Raw genomic sequence first — 17451 nt, 5'->3', positions numbered from 1 at the left:
GACAGCGATTTTTCGCACTGTGTAGATATCAGATGTGCGAGTGGAGCCGGATCTGTAGGGGCTGCTACTCCTAATTGAAATGCGTCGCCTCAGAGATTTACAACCGCATTGCGCACAGAACAGACCATAAGTCTGGTCATCGCCCACTCTACGTCGAGTAAATGTCGCGTATACGAGTGTACATATATGCAAATCTCCTTCGAGTTACGCGTACAGCCAGAGGAGAACTCCTCCCCTTTTTCCTTTCCATTTAACCGCAGGCCTCATCGGCGCAGGCTGAGATTTACGCATTCAATTTTGGGGTAGAGCCCAGGCGCACTGTCGCCTCCCATTCCTGGCCACCCTGCCCCTGCCCCTGCCCCTTCCCCTCCATCGAGCGGAGAGTGTTAAGTGCAACAGTCTTGCGTAAAAAAGTGTGTCCAAAAAGTGTGGCATGGAGTGGGTCGCTCGCTCGCTCGCTCGCTGGATGGCAATTAAGTGGCAGCCAGAGCTCCCATGAATTATGGCATAGCCTCTCCTCTCTAGCCTGACCTTGCCCACGCCTCTGCCATTTATCGATCGATCGATCGGTTATTGTTCGAGAACAATACTCGCATGGTGCGAGTATGTTGATCTGGCTTTGCCCTACATTGGGTCACAGCGGAGTCCGGTTTGGCAACAGCCTCACGCACAGGTGTGCGCCCCAGACACGCCCCACAGCCACAGATCTGTGGCATAATTAAGACTTTTGCTGGCTGAGCATTTAGAGCAGAAATTTCTACAATTTCGAGTGCGGGTTGGGAGCAAAGGGGAAACTTGTTAACTGCTTAAAAACAAAACAAAAACCCAAGAAAACAAAATGCAATTTAAGTTTTTCTCACACACACCTCTCACAGGCCCCCCCACACCCAACCCCACCGCGACTGCACTCCACTCCACTCGACGCGACTTAACGGCAGCTTTTGGCAAATAAAAATATATCAAAAATTATTCAAAGCAAGCCAAAGGAAGGCTCGGGCGTAATGGGGCGAAGTGTTTGATACACTTTCAGATTGTTCAGATTGTCGATTAACTGTTGCAGCATTCAGCACTTAAATGCTTACAGAATTTAGGCAAAATCATGAGAAATCGAAGGATGTGTGCCTCCCCCTAGAACTCTTCCTTCTGTGTGTTGCCGAGTGATGAATACCCTTCGCCAGGGTATATCCAAATCTCAGTCCCCGCCAAACATCCGGATTGGATGGGGCGGGGCGGGGCAGGGCGAGGCAAGGCAAGGCAAGGCAAGGCAGTTCTCTTGGGGCTCGGGTCCCGGGCCGCGATCTCCATCTCGATACCAGCTTTGCATGTCTCTCTCTCTCGCTCTCTCTCGCTCTCTGTGTCTGTGCCAGAGTCTGTGTCTCTCGCTTCCATGCAACAAAAGTAAAAGTGCATTCGGTCTCCATTTGTGGGTCTCTGGGTCTGTGGGTCTCCGAATCCGTTCGTTCTCGTGCAACATTTTGGGCCAGTCTTTGGGCTATAAAAGCATTTGTGCCTCAGACAGCGGCATTATTCAGCTGCGTGTTCTTGCCACGACTTGACTCCACAACCCACTCAAAATGTTCAAATACGTAAGTCGGAAATCCTTTTGGCAGGGATCTACTCTACCCTCTAATCGTTGCTGCTCCTCCCTCCCGTTCGCAGTTCGTGTTCGCCGTCTGCTGCCTGGCCAGTGCTGCTGCCGCTCCGGGATATCTGGGCGGATTGGGTGCTCCGTCGTTGCCGCTGGCCGCCGCTCCGGCCATATCCTACGGCCATGCACTGTCCGCTCCAGCGTACAGCCATGGCCTGACCGGCCCGTCGTATGCCTCCTATGGCCTGGCTCCCAGGATTAGCTACGCCGCACCCGCGCTGGCACACGCTCCGCTGGCTGCTCCGGCCATCTCTGCCTACGGACTGGGCCCGAGGCTCAGCTATGCCTCGCCAGCCCTCGCCCACGCCCCTCTGGGCTTGGGTCCTGCTCCTCTGGGTCTGGGTCTGGCTCATGGTCCCTTAGGCCTGTCTCACGGTCCCTTAGGACTGTCCCACGGTCCGCTGGGCGCTCCCCTGGGCTTGGGCTACAAGTCGATTGTGGGACCCTCCCTGGCTGCTCCTTCCTACGGCCTGGCCCATGGCTGGTAAACGGCTGCAGATGCCACCTTCCAGCATTTCCATCGTTCCCAACTGGAGAGCAGAGAAGAGGGAGATCTCCTCCTTAAATTCGTGCTACAAAAACAAACCCAAAAACATTGTTAAAGAGTGAATTTGATGTTGAATTATATATTTCGTTTCCATTTCAAAAGTATTCTCTTTCATGTGTGGAAAATATCTTTCAGATGCACCCAGGATTCGCCAAAGAAAAGGCTCTCCCACTTGTTGTGTTTGTTCAGGTCAGATAAATTTATTCAATTGCTCGAATGGCTGAGTGATTGATTGATTAAGGCTATTGGAGTATTTTGTGTATGACTCGATTCGAAACTCTCACATGTTGCACGCTCGCCTTGACTCTGGTCGGACTTTAGTCGGTGGATATTCTACCAGCCGTGACCGTAGCCATAGCCGCCTAGAGACAGGCCGTGTCCTCCGTAGAGGCCGTGTCCGTAGCCCCCCAGATAGCCATGACCCAGACCGATTCCGTGGCCCAGACCCAGACCCAGCCCGTAGCCGTGGCCCAGCCCGTAGCCACCATAGCCGCCTAAGTAGCTCTTTCCGATGATCGTCTTGGTGACGATGGGCGCGTGGTATCCCAATCCCAGGCCCAGGCCCAGGCCCGATACCCCGTGGAGTCCGCCATGGTATCCGCCATAGTGGCCGATGTCCAGGCCCAATCCCAGTCCGATTCCTCCGTAGCCATGTGCCAGGCCAAGCCCAATGCCAGATGGAGCAGGAGCAGGAGCGGGGGCAGGAGCTGGCGCTGGTGCTGGTGCTGGATCGGGGGCAGGAGCTGCCAGTCCTCTCGTCGTCAGGCACAGGACAGTCACGAGTATCAGCTGAATGGAGGACAGGATTAGAAACGGGGGTTAGATGGGTATCCTGTGGAGGGGGTCCTCCTCCTACTTACTCCCTTCATCATGTGGCTGCTTGGTTTCTTTCTTTGCTCGTGTCTGCTCTGGGGACTGGCGATCCAACAATGTTGCTGCAGTTGCTCCGTGCCGCGCGCTTTTATACCAGTCCCCCAGCTGCACTCGCGTCCTGCCCAAAATGGCCATCGATGATCTAATGAGCACTCCAAATGGCCAATCTAATTCACTTCCAGTTAGTGTCGCAGTCCAAGCCTGCCGCCTGCCGCCTGCCACTTGCCACAGAGCCATCCCTGGCCACGTGCTGACGTCACACGAAAGCAAGTTGCATGCGAGTTTCGCTTTTGGGCCTCCTCCATTGTATAATCTGCGAGCGGTTCGGTTCGGTTCGTATCGGATCTGATCTGGTTTGGCATTTACTGGTACCTGTACCAGTTCCCCATTCACCAGTCGCCTCTTGGCCTGTGGGGACAGCAGCTCGGAAATCTGCGAACTGGAATCTGGTGGGTGGCCTTTTGCAGCACCCATTCATGGGGCAGCAATCAAAAGATTTTGACTGAGAACTATCAGTGCGGATTGAGGTCAATGCGCCCCCCCCCAAAGGCACCCATGAAATACTCAGTTTAGACTCATTTCTGGATGCTCTTTCTTCCAGCTGCAGAGGCATTCTGTATCTTTACGATTCATCTGCCATGGAATGCCACTTTGTCGATTGACAAACATGGGCCCAAAGTCTTTGTCCGCCATTCCCTCAAGGGTATACACACATCCATCGATTAGGGGCTATAATTTATGCTTAAAGAGCAAACAGAAATCTCAGCCAAATAAAGCCAGAGACTAATCAATTCTTTACACCTCCAAAAAGCGATCATTGAATGAGTGAATGATTGGGCAACCGATTAATGACTTCATAGACAATGGAAGCGGAGAAACAAAGCCACCGACGGAGACGGAGACAGAGACATAGGTGGAGACGGAGACCGACTAACACACAGCTGGCCATAAAAAGCAGAAAGAGAAATGTAAAGCAACAACAACAAGAGATACAGATACGGGTATAGGAGTATCTGTAGTATAATTAAGTGTACAAAAGAGTCACTGACACTTTGACAATTCAGTCCTAAACGTAGTAGACGAGCGAAAGCCACAAGACGGTTTAAACTTGAACTTGAAAACGGGTTTCCGAGGGAGAGAGGATCGGATCGGATAGACTGCAGCGTGTGGCTATGGCTCTGGGGAGAGATGTTGCAACAGGTTCCGAGCATGGGGCATGGGGCTACAAAGGAAGTGCAACCGGTTCCTAACTGTACGATCGAGTAGCTATGGGGAATGCAACAGACCAGAACAGAACCCCACAGAAGAGGGGCCTATAAAATGAGTGGCCTTCAACGGTTCGCGGCTTAGTCCGAGTGCAGTCGCAGCCACAAAAGCAACAAAGGATGAGGGTGAGGATGAGCATGTTCAAGGTAAGCTGGGGGGGTGTGGCATGCATTCATTCTACTCCTCTGATCTCTTATCTCTGTAATCTGTAATCTGTTCTGGGAAGAATTCCATGTGTTTCCTGCTGCTGCTGCTGCTGAGTGCGAGCCTGCAGCTGGGACTGGCCGCCACTGTTATCTACCATCATCATCATCATCCTCCGGTGATCTATCATCAGCCGCTGCAGGAGCAGCATCCTGGCTACACCATTGTGGCGCCCCTCACCAAGATTGCCCATGTCACCTACGACTCGGTGCCCATCTCGCACACCCCCTTCGAGCATGTGCCCCTCTTCCAGCGCATTGGCCATGTGAAGAGCGTCCGAGTGTAGCCAGCAGAGCAATCGCCAGAGGATAAAAGAACTCGCAATAAATAGATTTAAAATGAATTTATTCGCCAGGCATTTCTGCTCTCTCTCTCTCTCTCTCTCTCTCACTCTCTCTGTCTATGTTTATATGGGTGGAATTCGGGCTAAGTTCTACATGCTAATAGGACGGATGGCGGATGGATGGTTCTGCTACTGGGACTGAGTCCTTAGAAGAAGTAGGGAGAGGGGGCGGCGAACTTGGGTCCAACGGCCAGAGGAGCGGGCACTGGAGCCCCGAAAGGGGCCGCGAAGGGGCCAAAGCCGAACTTGGCGGGAGCAGCAAATGCCACGGGCGCTGGTGCGGGGAATCCAGGAGCAGCGAAGCCAGCGAAAGCAGGCGCAGGACCGGCAAAGGCAACTGAAGCAGGAGCTGGACCGGCAAAGGCAACTGGAGCCGGAGCAGGAGCAGCAAAGGCAACTGGAGCCGGAGCAGGAGCCACGGGGTAGGCCACGGCGTGGTTGATGCGATGGGCGTTGAAGCTGGAGGCGTAGGGAGCCACCACAGCAGCAGTGGCCACAGGTGCCGCCACAGGAGCCGCCAGTGGCACAGGGCCGGCGTGGAAGGGCAGCAGACCAGCCTGGGCGGTGGCCACGCAGAGAGCAACGAGCTGGAAGGCAGGAGGAGAGGGAGGAGCATGATATTGATTGTTCCTTTAAGATATCCAGGAATCCTCAAGAGACTTACCATAATCTTGGCGAACATTTTGCTTGGATTGGTTGTGGCTTGGATTGGAGCTGTGTGATTAGCTGGAGGGCTGACTAGGCTTTGATATCGAACTGTCTGCCGATCAATGCTTTTATAATTCTTCTGCCCGAAACGAGTCCGTGGCGGAGCATACGAAAACACCTTGGAAGACTTTCTATATGGGGGCAGTCGAAGGGCGCCCGCCATACGCCATGCGATATGCGTTATGCGAGTACTTAATAATCAATTGGTCGCCTCTTACGTGTATGCCCAGAAAGAGTGCCCTGCCCGGCCCTGCCCGGCCCTGCCTTCACTACGCCTGCCCCTTGGCTTTCATAATTGCACGCAATTCCGGACCGGACCATAACCTAGCCCAATGACCAACAAATGAGCAGCGAACAGCCCCACAGCCCAGCAGCGATATTGGGCAAGATTTCGCTTTGCTTATGACAAGACACCCGCCCCATCAGCCCCCCATTTATTTACCCAAAATACGTGCTACCCCGCTCCCCTGGCTGGCCTCCTGCTTCCATTTAATTGGAATACAATGTTGTTGCTGCCATTTCGTTGCAACAATTGTCGCGTGTGTTGTGTGTCGCTGCTGCTGTCGCTGCTGTTGCTGTGTCTGGAATTTCTGATTCGAATTTTCTTGTTGCGTGCTGTGGAAATCCAGCAACAACATTTCTGCCTGCCCTGCTCTGCCCCTGCCGCAAACACACACCGCTAGCGACCACATTTGGCGGCATTACGACGCGTCTGGTGTGTAATGAGAGATTCAATTGAATCAGATTAACGCCTCTGCGCACATACATATATTTGGGGGGTATTCGCTGTACAATCGTAATTTGATTATTTGTCAAAGCATTCCCAGCTCCCAGAGGCATTTTCATGGATTAAGCTGAGACTTAAAATTATCCTCAAATGGGTTGCTGTTATCCCGTCTATACCCGCCACTCTTTATGCACAAATAAATCAGAATTGCAATTAAATTTGGTTTAAATTTACTATAATTAATCGATAAATTATTGATATTTTACATCGATTTTAATCGTTTGGATTATTTCAACTAAATTATGGTTTGCTGTTTCTTTGGTTAGTTTCGCATGAGGGGCATCCTAGATGCCCTGCAATCCTAGAACAGGGAGTGGTGATGTTTGTGGATCAGCTTCTTCAGGGGCAGGGCACGCAGCTGGGCGTGCTGGTGGTGGTGGTGTGGCTGGGCGAGCAGCTTGGGGAAGGCGTAGCCGATGGACACATGGTGCGTGGTGGTCTTTGGCCCGGGAATCGCACGGTAGCTGGGTGCAAAGGGTGCGGCCTCCAGGACGGGCGGCAGCACCTGGTGGGTTATGGTCAGCTCAGCCGGTGGGGGGAGGAAGGGCGTGGCAGCTGGCAAAAACTGGGGAAGGGCAGCTGGAGCGGGCAAAAGGGGTGCTGGAGCGGGTAGAAGTGGTGCAGTTGCAAATACTGGCGGTGCGGCTGCGTATACAGGTGGTGCAGGAATGAATGAGGTTGGAGGCGGAGGAGCCACGAGAGTTGGGGCAGGGCCAAAGGCAGGTGCTGGAGGTGCAAAGACTGGCGGTGGCGCAGGCGCAGGCAGGAAAGGATCTGCGAATGGTACCGCGTAATCCAAATGATCCGGCACTGCCTGCAGGGGTGCGTGCAGCGGCTCCAAGTGCTCAAAGTGGTGGGGATCGAAGTGATTGAAGTGTGGATTGAAGTGTGGATTGAAGTGCTGATTGAAGTGCTGATCGAAGTGCGCCGAGGGTTTGGCCTGCCCAGCTGCCAAGAGGATCGCCAAAGCGCATGCCTGTCGGAGATAGTCGGAGGTTAGTCCTTCAGTTCCATGGAAGACTCATCGAATCCTTACCCAAAGGAGTTGCCGCATCTTGCTCGGAGTGTTCTTTTCGGGGGGTTCCTGGGATGTGCTCGCCTTGAGCGCTCAGCGATTAATGTCTTTCCATGGTCAGCAGTCGTTAATATTTATAGGGAAGTGGCCGCTGGCCCTGCCCTCTAGCCGATGGCACTTGCATTTCTTCACTTTCCATTTGCCCATTGCCCCCAATGCGGGCGGGGTGCTTCCCGTCGGCCAAGTGGGTCTCTGTGGCTCTTTATGGACTGGACTGGCCTGGCCTGGCCTGGACTGGGTGAGGCAATGGCAATGGTAATCCGCTTTAGTTGGTCAGCGAATCGTGACGGCGGCTAGGGCAATAACTTCTTGGGCGATTTGAAAGCTTGCCTGCCCTCCCCACCCCTCTGATTATATACCCCATGCGCCCATTGACAGTTTCTTCGTTTGAATGCGATTATGATAATCCATAAATCACAGTCCCCAACCGATTTGGGGGTGCCTTGGGTTAGGTGGCAATGCAATCACAACATTCGCTGGTGGGTTAACTTTTTAGTTTCGCATTTAATCAAAAAGTTAGTACTTGAATTGGCTATGATTTAGTTCGAGTTTAGACCACGACTTGGGGAGCAGCATAGGGAGCGGCGTAGGGCGATGCCAGGTAGGGACTGGCGTAGGGGGTGGCGTAGGGAGAGGCGTAGGGAGAGGCGTAGGGGTAGGCAGAGTAGGCAGCGGCAGCTCCCAGGGGAGTGGCATAAGGCGTGGAGTATGCAGCGGCCGTCAGGGGAGCGGAGTACGCAGCGGCAGTCAGGGGAGCGGAGTAAGCGGCGGCAGTCAGGGGAGCAGCAGCAGCGTACCTGGCGGACACCAGAGCGGGGGCAGCCGGCACACCCGACACGTAGCGGCTGGAGACGGGTCCGGCGTACTCGAACGGAGCCGTCGTGTAGGAGGAGAGGGTGCCGTCGTAGTTGTTGCGGACATCCACCTGGCTGCTGCCGCCGGCGGCGGACAGGGGAGCCGTGACCACGGGAGCGGTGGCCAGAGGAACGCCGCCCACAGGCAGACTGAAGGGAGCCACCAGACCGGGCTTGGCCGCGGAGCAGGCGATGAGGGCGGCAATAACCAACTGGAAAGAGAGGGAGAGAGAGATTGAGCTGCCGTAGATGGGTGGAGGGAGGATCCCTCAGTTGATTCACTTACAAACTTGAACATTTTGCTGGGTTGGTTGTGTCTAAAGCTCTGGAGCGATAATGTCCAATTCCAGCCGATCGAGGGCCTTATATACTCTATCCAGTGATCGCTTTTGAGGGACATTCTGTCTGTCCGTCTGCCTTCTGTCTGTCGCTGTTTTTTGGTCGCTTCTTCTGCCGAGTGCCTGCCCCTGGATGGGGATGGGGATGTGGATGTGGATGGCATACCTGATGGCATCACCCACGGGGGACGTGCCTACGCCTTCAATTGCCAAATAAAATGTCGGAAGTGGTTCGGCTTGTATTGGATGGTTCGATCTGTGATCTACTTTGTATGCATTTGTGGATTCCAATGGGCAGCAACGGCTGGTCGGTGGTCGCTGGTCGCTGGTCAGCCAATTTGCAGTCTGTTTGGGCCATCAATGTCTGTCTGTTGGCCGCTCTCTGCCCCTCTGCTGATTCGTACGCAATCTAAGCCAAATGGGCCATAAAATGGCTCAACCTACCCGCCTGCAGCTGCGACCCCTCCCCCTTGTGGCCAGCCCCCCACTAAATGTCTCATTAGTTCACTTTTTAATGCCTCAGTTAGCCCATAAAATTCACTCGTAAATTTAGCTCTCATCCTTGCCGCCAGTGCCACAGAGTCGCAGCTTTATGACGCTGTTTTGCTCTTTTGTTTTCTTGCCCCACTTGACCTTGACGCCATCTGTGGCCACAGGATGAAACTGAATCTGAATCTGACTCTGCCTCTGCCTCTGCTCCTCCTCTTACACAGATCGTGCTGCTGGCCAGCCCGGTCAATCAGTCAGGCGCCTTAATTGGCCATCGAAGCGGAGAAGCGGCAAGAAACAAGCAATCAACAACAAGCAGCAAGCAACAACCAGCGTGCTGGTCGAAACCGGCTCTTCGACTTAATGAGCCATCCGAGTGCGGTCACGTGCGCAGCATCGTCATCTGATGGGCTGCTTGAAGCCCACACTTTGCGATTTGCATTGACTTACTCTCTCGCTCTCTCTCCCAGAATAGCAGAGGTGGCACCTGCATGGCTTCGTGTTTGTTATACAGCAAAGAGTAGAAAAAAACATTGCTTGGCTCCATGGAAATCTCTTTGGCTGTGAGAATCCTCTGTAGAGATATCCACTCCATGGCAGAGCATCTCCAGTTCGTCTTTCTTCTGCACTCGGCCAGCAATCGGATGATTATGACGCTGATCTCAAGGCTGTTGCGATGACGAGTGGTCGCGTCTGTTCGTTCCACGTTTCACGCATGTAACTGTGTATCCGTGTTGCTGCCACCACAACAGGCGGTCTCCAGGTCTCCAGTCTGTGCGGTGACCTCTCTTTCCCATTCCATTCTTCAGATAATTTCTGGGCTGAAATTCTCGACTGATGACGCGCAGATTTTCCAGTGAGTCAAGCACGGAAACACAATGCAGAGTACATACCATCGGCATGCCATCTCCATCTCCATCTCCATCATCATTACCATCGCCATTCGGCAGACATCAAGATCTTGTATCTTCCCTCTTCACACCACTCCGCACTCCGCACTCCACACTCCATAATCGACTTCCACTTCCTAGTTAACCTTTCTGATCGATCGGCTTAGAGAAGACTCTTCAGAAGCCCCCCGGGAGCTTCAGCTTCTTTGAAGCCAAGAATTATTTGTGGCTGTGGGGGTACCGTTGGTTTTAATGTATTTTTGGGAGTGGAAATTTATGCAGAATATGCCGGCAGATTCCTGTTTTTGTGTTATTGTGGGAGAGCAGGTTCTGTGCCCCCAATCCCCCAATCCAGATCCAGATCCCAGATCTGAGTTCCGTTCCCAGCTTCTGATCGATGACACTTTGGGTTTTGGCTGCTTAATTGTCTCTCCATAAATAAACGTCAGATTTGAGACTTAAATGTGTTAAGGAGGAATGCATTGGATTGTGGATTGTGGCTCCTCTTTCTGCTCTCTGCTCTCTGCCAATGCCAAGTTTAAGGTCTCTCGTTATGAGTCGCAGAGCCAAAGATGATGGATCCAAAGATCTCTTGTGGCCCGATTTGTGTGTATTTATATGTAAATTAGTTGGCCCATCCAATCGATTTGACTACAGCGGATCGGAGTGGAGTGGAGTCTGAGAGAGTGAAAGGTGTAAAGCATTGGGTGAAGGAAGACCTCTTTGCTTTTGGGGGCGACCTTCGGCACACGCGTATTATGCAAATGCATCAAGCGATGGATGAGATGGCAATGAGAGGAGGATGGCCAATAAACTCGAGAGATACGTTTAGATGGCAAGTTTATTTCACTTTACTTTACTTTATTTTATTTTTATTTTACTTTAATGCGGTGTGTGTTTCAGGGTGTATTCGCTATGAGGAGGAGCAGTCGCCATCGCAGTTTGCAGATCAGTCGGGATGACACACTGTCCACTATGTCTCTTTATTATTATATTTATTCGTAATTTATTCTACTAATTCGATGGGTATTTCTAACGCCTTTGGATCTGGGGCGTGCCGTAGGAGGTGAGGCCCGTGGTGTGTGGCACGCTGGCATAGGGTGCCCCCGCCTGGAGGGGCAGCTGTGCCACGTTCAGCGGTGCCAGGCCGAAGGGCACCGGCAGCTTGAGGTTCAGCGAGTTGGCATCCACGGAGGCGACTCCCCCACCAATGGAGCGGCCTGCGGCAGCTGCAAGTGCAGCGGGCTTTGGCGGTTGCGACTGTTGTGGTGCCGCCTGGACCGCTGGCAGTGGTGCGGAGGGTGCTCCAAAGACATATCCCTGACTGGTGAGAGCCTGCGTGAAGGCAGCGTGCTCCAGGTGGGGCGCAGCAAACTGTCTGGCCAATTGTTGGTACTGTTGCGGCTGCTGCTGATATCTCTGCTGCTGCTGTTGCTGCTGTTGCTGCTGTGGCAATCGTTGTGGCTGCCGCGGGGCGGGATAGTGATAGTATGCCACCTGGGAGCTGGGGCTGATCGTGTACTCCAGATGGGAGACGTCTCCAAAGGCCGCATTCAGCAGCTGCAGCAGGAGCAGCCACAGGAAGGATACCTGAAAGTGTGACGATTGGGGATTAATCCTTTTCGGTGGGTCTCCATCACTTTCCAAAACTCTCACTCACTTTGGGGCTCATTTTCACTTTACTTCACTTTACTTAATTATGGAATTTCTCGTTTATTCTTATGCCCGATTATCGATGCGTTTCTCTGCTCGCCGATCGCTGATCGATCCACCGCCTTAGTTGCTAAATGATGTTCCACTGCGAAGCTTTGGCAGCTGATTAAAATTTGTGCCCCCGCTGAAGATGCTTTTTATATGGGGTCTCTGTCTCGGCTCTCGACTCTCTGCGATTCTCAGACCCGTTCGCATGCATATTATCTCTTCTCTGAGAGTCTCCCTCTCCCTCTCTCTCCCTCTCTCTCTTTATCTTTCTCTCCATCTTTTTGTTGCTTCTTTTGTTTTGAAGCTTTTTTGGCATTTTGTTGCTGCTGCTGCTGCTGGTGCTGCTGGCTTTTGTTTTGTTTGTTTTGTTTGTTTGCAGCCCAAGTGTTGATGTTGATTTGTTGTCTCTTAGCAAAGCTGACGACTGTTGACGATGCTCGAACGCGTGTTTGGGTTTCCTTGCATATAAATCAATGTTGGCATCCGAAGTATGCAACAAACCCAGTCAACCATGGGGGTTGGGGTTCTACGTTACTACACCCTACTGGAATGCGCCCCCTTCTAGCCGGACTGCTCCACCCCTGAGCTGGGCTCGAGCTGATTAAACAGAAATCGAGTGTCATGTGACAGAAGCCGAAATGCCGCACAAACATAAAAGCCATTAGCCCCCAGCCAAAAGAAGACAACCAAAAATATATACCTGAGGACTTGTGCGGGTTTTGCATGCTAAACGAACGAACGAACGAACGATAGATATACTCGTAGATGTCTCTATCAATCGAAATAACAAATAAATATATATCTATGTGTATGTACATATATATGTATATGCATGTATGTAAGTGTATGTAAAGATTGACCTCCCTGCATTGGAAACACATTCGCAGCTCATTTAAAGCTCTCATCATGTGCTCAGCTGTCAGTGATTGGATCTTCCAACTATTTAATGATTTTGAATGAGAGCTCCCAGCACTCTCACTCTCTCTCTCTCTCACTCTCTCAGCAGCTGTCTACTGTTGAGGTGGGTCAGTGCAGGCAATTCTTCCTCTCAGTCTCATGGAATCTCTGTCTCTCTCGCTCTCTCTCTCTCTCGCTGCCCGTGTCAAGCCGCACCTTTGACCACCAACTTGGCAAGCCGCACAGACTCCATCGATGGCTCCAAGTTCGAACTGCGTCGGGGTGTCATGGAAACGCACATTTGAATTATTTATGTCTATCGCTTTTAATCATAATTAAATCGCAGCGAACTGCGCGCTGCTGGTTCGTTCTGCGCATAAATTGTCGAGTCTCTCGGCTCGGCTCTGAGCATAACAACATTATAATTTGGGTTTAATTAATTGCTAATTTGAGGAAATCAACATTCATATTTATACGCGTATTTATGCGAGTGTTTATGCGGATGGCAGCGCAGCCTACCAGCCCTGGTTGGCGGCGTAGGACAGAGACGGCGGCGGCGGTGGGGCCCCGTAGACGGCGGCTGGCGCTGCCGGAGGTGCCCCAAAGCGGAGTTTGTATCTGCCATGGAAGGCTGGCGGTGCGGCTGCCAGCTGGTAGCCAGGCGGGGGTGCGAATCTGGCGTAGAACTGCGACGGAGCAGGCGCAGCATAATGGGAGGCTGCATATTGAAGGGGCGGAGGTGCTGCAAATTGGGGCGGCGGTGCTGCAAATTGGGGCGGATGTGGTGCTGCAAATCCTGAATATGTTGTCGTTGTGGTCGTCACTGGAGCACCGAGGGAGTACTTGATGGAGGGCGCTGGGGCCGCGTAGGCAGCGGCATACTTGAAGTGCGTGGCAGGCGGAGGGGAATGATGGAAGGAAGGAACAGAGGCATAGCCGTAGGCAGCGGGAATGGTCACGGTATCCGAGACGGCCACAGGAGCAGGCACTGCTACAGGAGCAGGCACTGCCACAGGAACTGGAGAGGGAACCGGCACTGGCACCGGAAATGGAACACCCACCGGAACTCCCACCGCTGCTGGTGGACCGTGGAAAAAGCTACCGCAGGCAGGGGCAGCTGCAAGGCAGATCAGGATCAGGGCACCCAACAGAACACTCTAAACGCCGCGGGGAGTGGGGAATTCGATACGATTATCCAAATATCCAATGCAATGTTTCCCCCACTTGATGCACTTACAATATTCAACATTTTGGGGGTACGCTTTCTTCCGTTTGAGTCCGTATTAAGTCACTTCACCGTCCAGCACTTTCACACGTAATGAATCGATTTTACGGTACCGTTGCAGGCTTATATACGAGTACCACCGATATACGCGAATGTACCATCGATGATAAACCACGATCCGAGCTGCGTCGAGCTAACATTATGCTGATGTCGTCGGGGAAGCAGGAGGGGTAGGTGGGAGGTGGAAGTGGAAGTGGAGAAAGAGGAGTCCGGCGATAAGTAAAAACTCCATTAAGGGATCTGCGCACGACGTGCAATCGACAAAGCGACAAGCGAATCGTGCGGCAAATGCACATGGCAGCAGTACGAAGTAGTTTGGCAATAATCCCCCCCATCCCCCCCAACCCATCCGTGACAAGAGCAAGACCCAGACATCCATTGCTGGATATGTCACAAGTGAGTATAAATATAAATATATACCATGCATATGTTGCAATCATTATTACGTGTGTGCTGCCACCTGCTAGAAGATCTATTGGAGGGTAGGTGGAGTCAAAGGGTATGCGCTGGCCATGGCTAGAACCCTGCTTTATTCCTAGAATTCCCAGAAGTAGAGCACTTCTTCTTTAAACCACAATAACTATAGAATATTCTCCATCCATCATTTAAGCTGCATATGATCCGCCTCTCCGTTTATCTCCCCTTTCAAGCCCACTTTGATAAATCTAATCTGCAATCATTCACAATCCATGGATCAAATTAATGCGCACACGCCACTGCAGCTTCGACTTGTCTCCGCAAGTAACTTTTACTGCTGGTGGCAGCCACTGGCAGCAGCTGCATGAACCACAGAGAGGCAACGGCAACGACAACGGCATGGCGATCACGTTCCGGGCACCTTTTTATGCCTTATGACTCTGATTGATGGCCGTTGCCAAAATATAAATGCCAAAATATCACACGGCCAGTTAGGAGTCGATTTATTGCCACCGCCAGCAGAGCCAGAGCGCACAGCCGCACAGCCCCACAGCCCACAGAGTGCCAAGACGGGTCTCAATTAGCCAGGCCAAGCCCCCAAGCAGGCAACAGCTTCTGGGAACTGGCGCCACTGCCTAAAAGTATGCTCCCCACTCCCCACGCCCCACGCGGGGCAATGTAACAAAAATCTCGTGTCGTAAACAGGGGATTTCCCTTTCGCGTGGCCAATTAAATGGCTGCCAAATGCGCGACACGCGCCCATCGAGAAAAAAAAAATGTCAACAGCACAATGAAAACTGAGGGAACGACAGAGAGCTCCCCCAAAAGGAGACGCAATTACCATAGCGAAGTGGCTAAATCAGAAATCGATATGCGCCTTCGCTGAGCTGAGAGCACAGCCGAATTGGCCTGCCTGCCTGCCTGCACCACGTGCTAGTCCTTGAGGCTGCCGCTGGCAACAGTTGCCTCTCGAGGTGCCTGTCATGGCAGTGTGTTCATGGCAGGTGCCCGTGGCAGGCAACAGGTACGCGAGGGAATGGGGGATAAATCGTCGCACGTGGTGCGCTAACATTTTCGGGGGGAAGACATCCACCCACGCTGGAACAGCCCCTAGCCAACTCTGGCCCCTAAATGAAGTTCCTCTTTGATTGCAGTTTGGTTTATAATCCCATTTTCTTATTTATAGAACCTTCTGGAGAACACAACCGCCTCTGTCAATGAACTGTGCTCTCTCCCAAGGTCAGCTCCGGCAGGGCACGCTCTTCGGCTCTGCTTCTGCCGCAGCTGCTGCTGCTGTTGCTGCTGCTGCACTAGATTATCGAGTGCAAATCCCTCCTGCACACAATAACATAATAATCACGAGCAGAGTGGGAGGAGTGGCAGGAGTGGCAGCAATGGCAGGAGCGGGGTGTCAGCATGGGCGTCAGAGTCCGTGTCATTGCTCCACGGCAAGGTCAGTCCTTGGACAGGGTCCTGGTCCAAGGGTCCTCTGTCCAGCGTCCAGCAGCGTGTGCATTTCCCCAGTGCGTGTTCGTGTAGGGTGTACGTGCACTTCCTGCGGCCAGGGATCAGATTTTCCTCTTCCTGGCAGTTGTTTGACCCTTGCTCCAGCTTTTGCTTTGCAATTAATTTTCCTCACTTGTTCTGTCGAGCTCTGATTGAATGCTGCTCATATTTCCCCGCCTCTGACTCGCATTTCAATTCGAGTTTCGGTTTCTAATCGGATTGTGGTCTCAATGCAGGCTCTAATTGCAACAGATGCTGCCTGTTGCCTGCTGCCTGTTGCCTGCTGCCTGTTGACTGCTGCCTGTTGCCTGGAGGATGTGTGATGTTAGCGGCGAGGTCCTTGCTCCCTGCGGTCGATGTCTCGTTAATAATGCAAAGCAGGGCCACACTTTCCACATGAATAATTCCATTTTCCTTAGCATACTCTACGGATGGGGGCGACGGGATGGGAAGAAGCACTCAAGAGCACTCAACGACTCTGCTCAGATTTGCACTCAAAGAGAGACTGGAGACAGAGCCACCACTGCAACAACAACAGCAGCCAGGGGGAGCCGCACGAACAGGTGTGTTTCCGTTACGAGGTTGTGGGAATCGGCCGAGTGGCAAGTGTGCCATGAGAGAGCACTGCACCTGCACCTGCCCCCAAGTCGCAACTCGCAACTCGCAATACCCACGCCCCCAAGTGATGCATATGCATCCACTTAGTGTCATTTGCTGAGCTTGAATGCATATTCAATGGCTCTGCAGCATTCACTCGAGAGATGTAGGAAGCAGAATCTGCCTCTGCCTCTGCCTCAGTCTCAGCCTCAGTGGCATGGAGACATTGTCTGGCTGTCGTCTGTTCGGATCTGCGAAGGCTGTTCTGCTGTTCTGCCAAATTATCGCTTGACTGGCTAATGGTAACGCCGCTGGCTGGCCGTTGACTTAATAAACTCGTCATGGAATCATGATCGTAAGATCGTAACAGCAGATCCGACCCAATCCGCGATCATCGGACTTGGGCTCGGACACAATTGTGTTGCACATTCGCCAAGGTCGTGGCGACAAGCCCAACAACAATGGCTTATTGTTGCTATTATTTGTAGTTTATTTTATTAATTATACAGAGACTCCGCCCTCAATTACGAGCAGATTTCTACCGTGTAGACATTTCCCATTCGATTTCCCATAAACATGAATTTTTTATTAGCGCATAAATAATGATTTTTCAGGCCAGAATCTCTCAGCCTCTAAGCCTCTCGTAGTCTCTTAGCGGGCCAGCAATAAAAGGTAATTAAGTGGCTTTTTTCACTCCACTGACAAACTCTTGAGGTGCTCCAATTTTTCACTTACGAAACGAGGCAGAAATCATTTAGCGAATCGCCAGAGACTTTTCGACTCCATTCCATTAATAAATACACATTTCGACGCACTTTCCTCTTTTTACCAATTCCAGCCCCACCCCTCCCCCCTCGCTCTATTCAACCTGTTGGCAGGCGCACGCGCTTGTCGCTTGAGTCTTTCGTCCGTCCGTCCGGTCCGTCTATCTGCAATGATAATTGCCGGGGGGATGGAGAAGGAGGGGATGGCGGCGAAGTGCTGACAAGGCGTTGCAATGCTATGAAATATTTTTGTTTTTTCCTG

At 52.3% G+C, this 17451-nt stretch overlaps 8 protein-coding genes across 8 annotated transcripts; 2 read left to right on the top strand and 6 right to left on the bottom strand.

Moving 5' to 3' along the window:
* The first annotated feature begins 1493 nt into the window (after positions 1-1493).
* Positions 1494-2258, top strand: LOC111078682 (cuticle protein 16.5). Its single transcript, XM_022373525.2, has 2 exons — positions 1494-1586; positions 1660-2258. The coding sequence occupies exons 1-2, from the start codon at positions 1575-1577 to the stop codon at positions 2134-2136; spliced, it is 489 nt and encodes a 162-aa protein (XP_022229217.1). The 5' UTR covers positions 1494-1574; the 3' UTR covers positions 2137-2258.
* Positions 2259-2378: 120 nt separating this feature from the next.
* LOC111078683 (keratin-associated protein 19-2) lies at positions 2379-3147 on the bottom strand. Its single transcript, XM_022373527.2, has 2 exons — positions 3056-3147; positions 2379-2984 (listed from the first exon to the last, which is right to left on the bottom strand). The coding sequence occupies exons 1-2, from the start codon at positions 3065-3067 to the stop codon at positions 2529-2531; spliced, it is 468 nt and encodes a 155-aa protein (XP_022229219.2). The 5' UTR covers positions 3068-3147; the 3' UTR covers positions 2379-2528.
* A 1223-nt stretch (positions 3148-4370) lies between these two features.
* LOC111078690 lies at positions 4371-4881 on the top strand. Its single transcript, XM_022373536.2, has 2 exons — positions 4371-4480; positions 4561-4881. The coding sequence occupies exons 1-2, from the start codon at positions 4454-4456 to the stop codon at positions 4822-4824; spliced, it is 291 nt and encodes a 96-aa protein (XP_022229228.2). The 5' UTR covers positions 4371-4453; the 3' UTR covers positions 4825-4881.
* A 51-nt stretch (positions 4882-4932) lies between these two features.
* LOC111078680 (cyclin-dependent kinase inhibitor 1C) lies at positions 4933-5614 on the bottom strand. Its single transcript, XM_022373523.2, has 2 exons — positions 5546-5614; positions 4933-5468 (listed from the first exon to the last, which is right to left on the bottom strand). Exons 1-2 carry the CDS (start codon positions 5561-5563, stop codon positions 5028-5030), a joined length of 459 nt encoding a protein of 152 aa, XP_022229215.2. The 5' UTR covers positions 5564-5614; the 3' UTR covers positions 4933-5027.
* A 1063-nt stretch (positions 5615-6677) lies between these two features.
* LOC111078677 (extensin) lies at positions 6678-7476 on the bottom strand. Its single transcript, XM_022373520.2, has 2 exons — positions 7413-7476; positions 6678-7352 (listed from the first exon to the last, which is right to left on the bottom strand). The coding sequence occupies exons 1-2, from the start codon at positions 7428-7430 to the stop codon at positions 6678-6680; spliced, it is 693 nt and encodes a 230-aa protein (XP_022229212.2). The 5' UTR covers positions 7431-7476.
* A 469-nt stretch (positions 7477-7945) lies between these two features.
* LOC111078676 (pupal cuticle protein C1B) lies at positions 7946-8694 on the bottom strand. The gene is made up of 2 exons (XM_022373518.2): positions 8592-8694; positions 7946-8517 (listed from the first exon to the last, which is right to left on the bottom strand). The coding sequence occupies exons 1-2, from the start codon at positions 8601-8603 to the stop codon at positions 8002-8004; spliced, it is 528 nt and encodes a 175-aa protein (XP_022229210.2). The 5' UTR covers positions 8604-8694; the 3' UTR covers positions 7946-8001.
* A 2176-nt stretch (positions 8695-10870) lies between these two features.
* On the bottom strand, positions 10871-11827 carry LOC111078679 (transcription factor btd). The gene is made up of 2 exons (XM_022373522.2): positions 11683-11827; positions 10871-11612 (listed from the first exon to the last, which is right to left on the bottom strand). The coding sequence occupies exons 1-2, from the start codon at positions 11692-11694 to the stop codon at positions 11055-11057; spliced, it is 570 nt and encodes a 189-aa protein (XP_022229214.2). The 5' UTR covers positions 11695-11827; the 3' UTR covers positions 10871-11054.
* A 1275-nt stretch (positions 11828-13102) lies between these two features.
* Positions 13103-13926, bottom strand: LOC111078678 (extensin-1). Its single transcript, XM_022373521.2, has 2 exons — positions 13858-13926; positions 13103-13777 (listed from the first exon to the last, which is right to left on the bottom strand). Exons 1-2 carry the CDS (start codon positions 13867-13869, stop codon positions 13136-13138), a joined length of 654 nt encoding a protein of 217 aa, XP_022229213.2. The 5' UTR covers positions 13870-13926; the 3' UTR covers positions 13103-13135.
* Positions 13927-17451: the final 3525 nt, after the last annotated feature.

Source organism: Drosophila obscura, unplaced genomic scaffold (assembly GCF_018151105.1).
Source record: "Drosophila obscura isolate BZ-5 IFL unplaced genomic scaffold, ASM1815110v1 contig_1, whole genome shotgun sequence".
Classification (NCBI taxonomy): Eukaryota; Metazoa; Arthropoda; class Insecta; order Diptera; family Drosophilidae; genus Drosophila; species Drosophila obscura.
The sequence above is the reverse complement of the archived record's forward strand: the minus strand, read 5'-3'. Positions and strand labels throughout refer to the sequence as shown.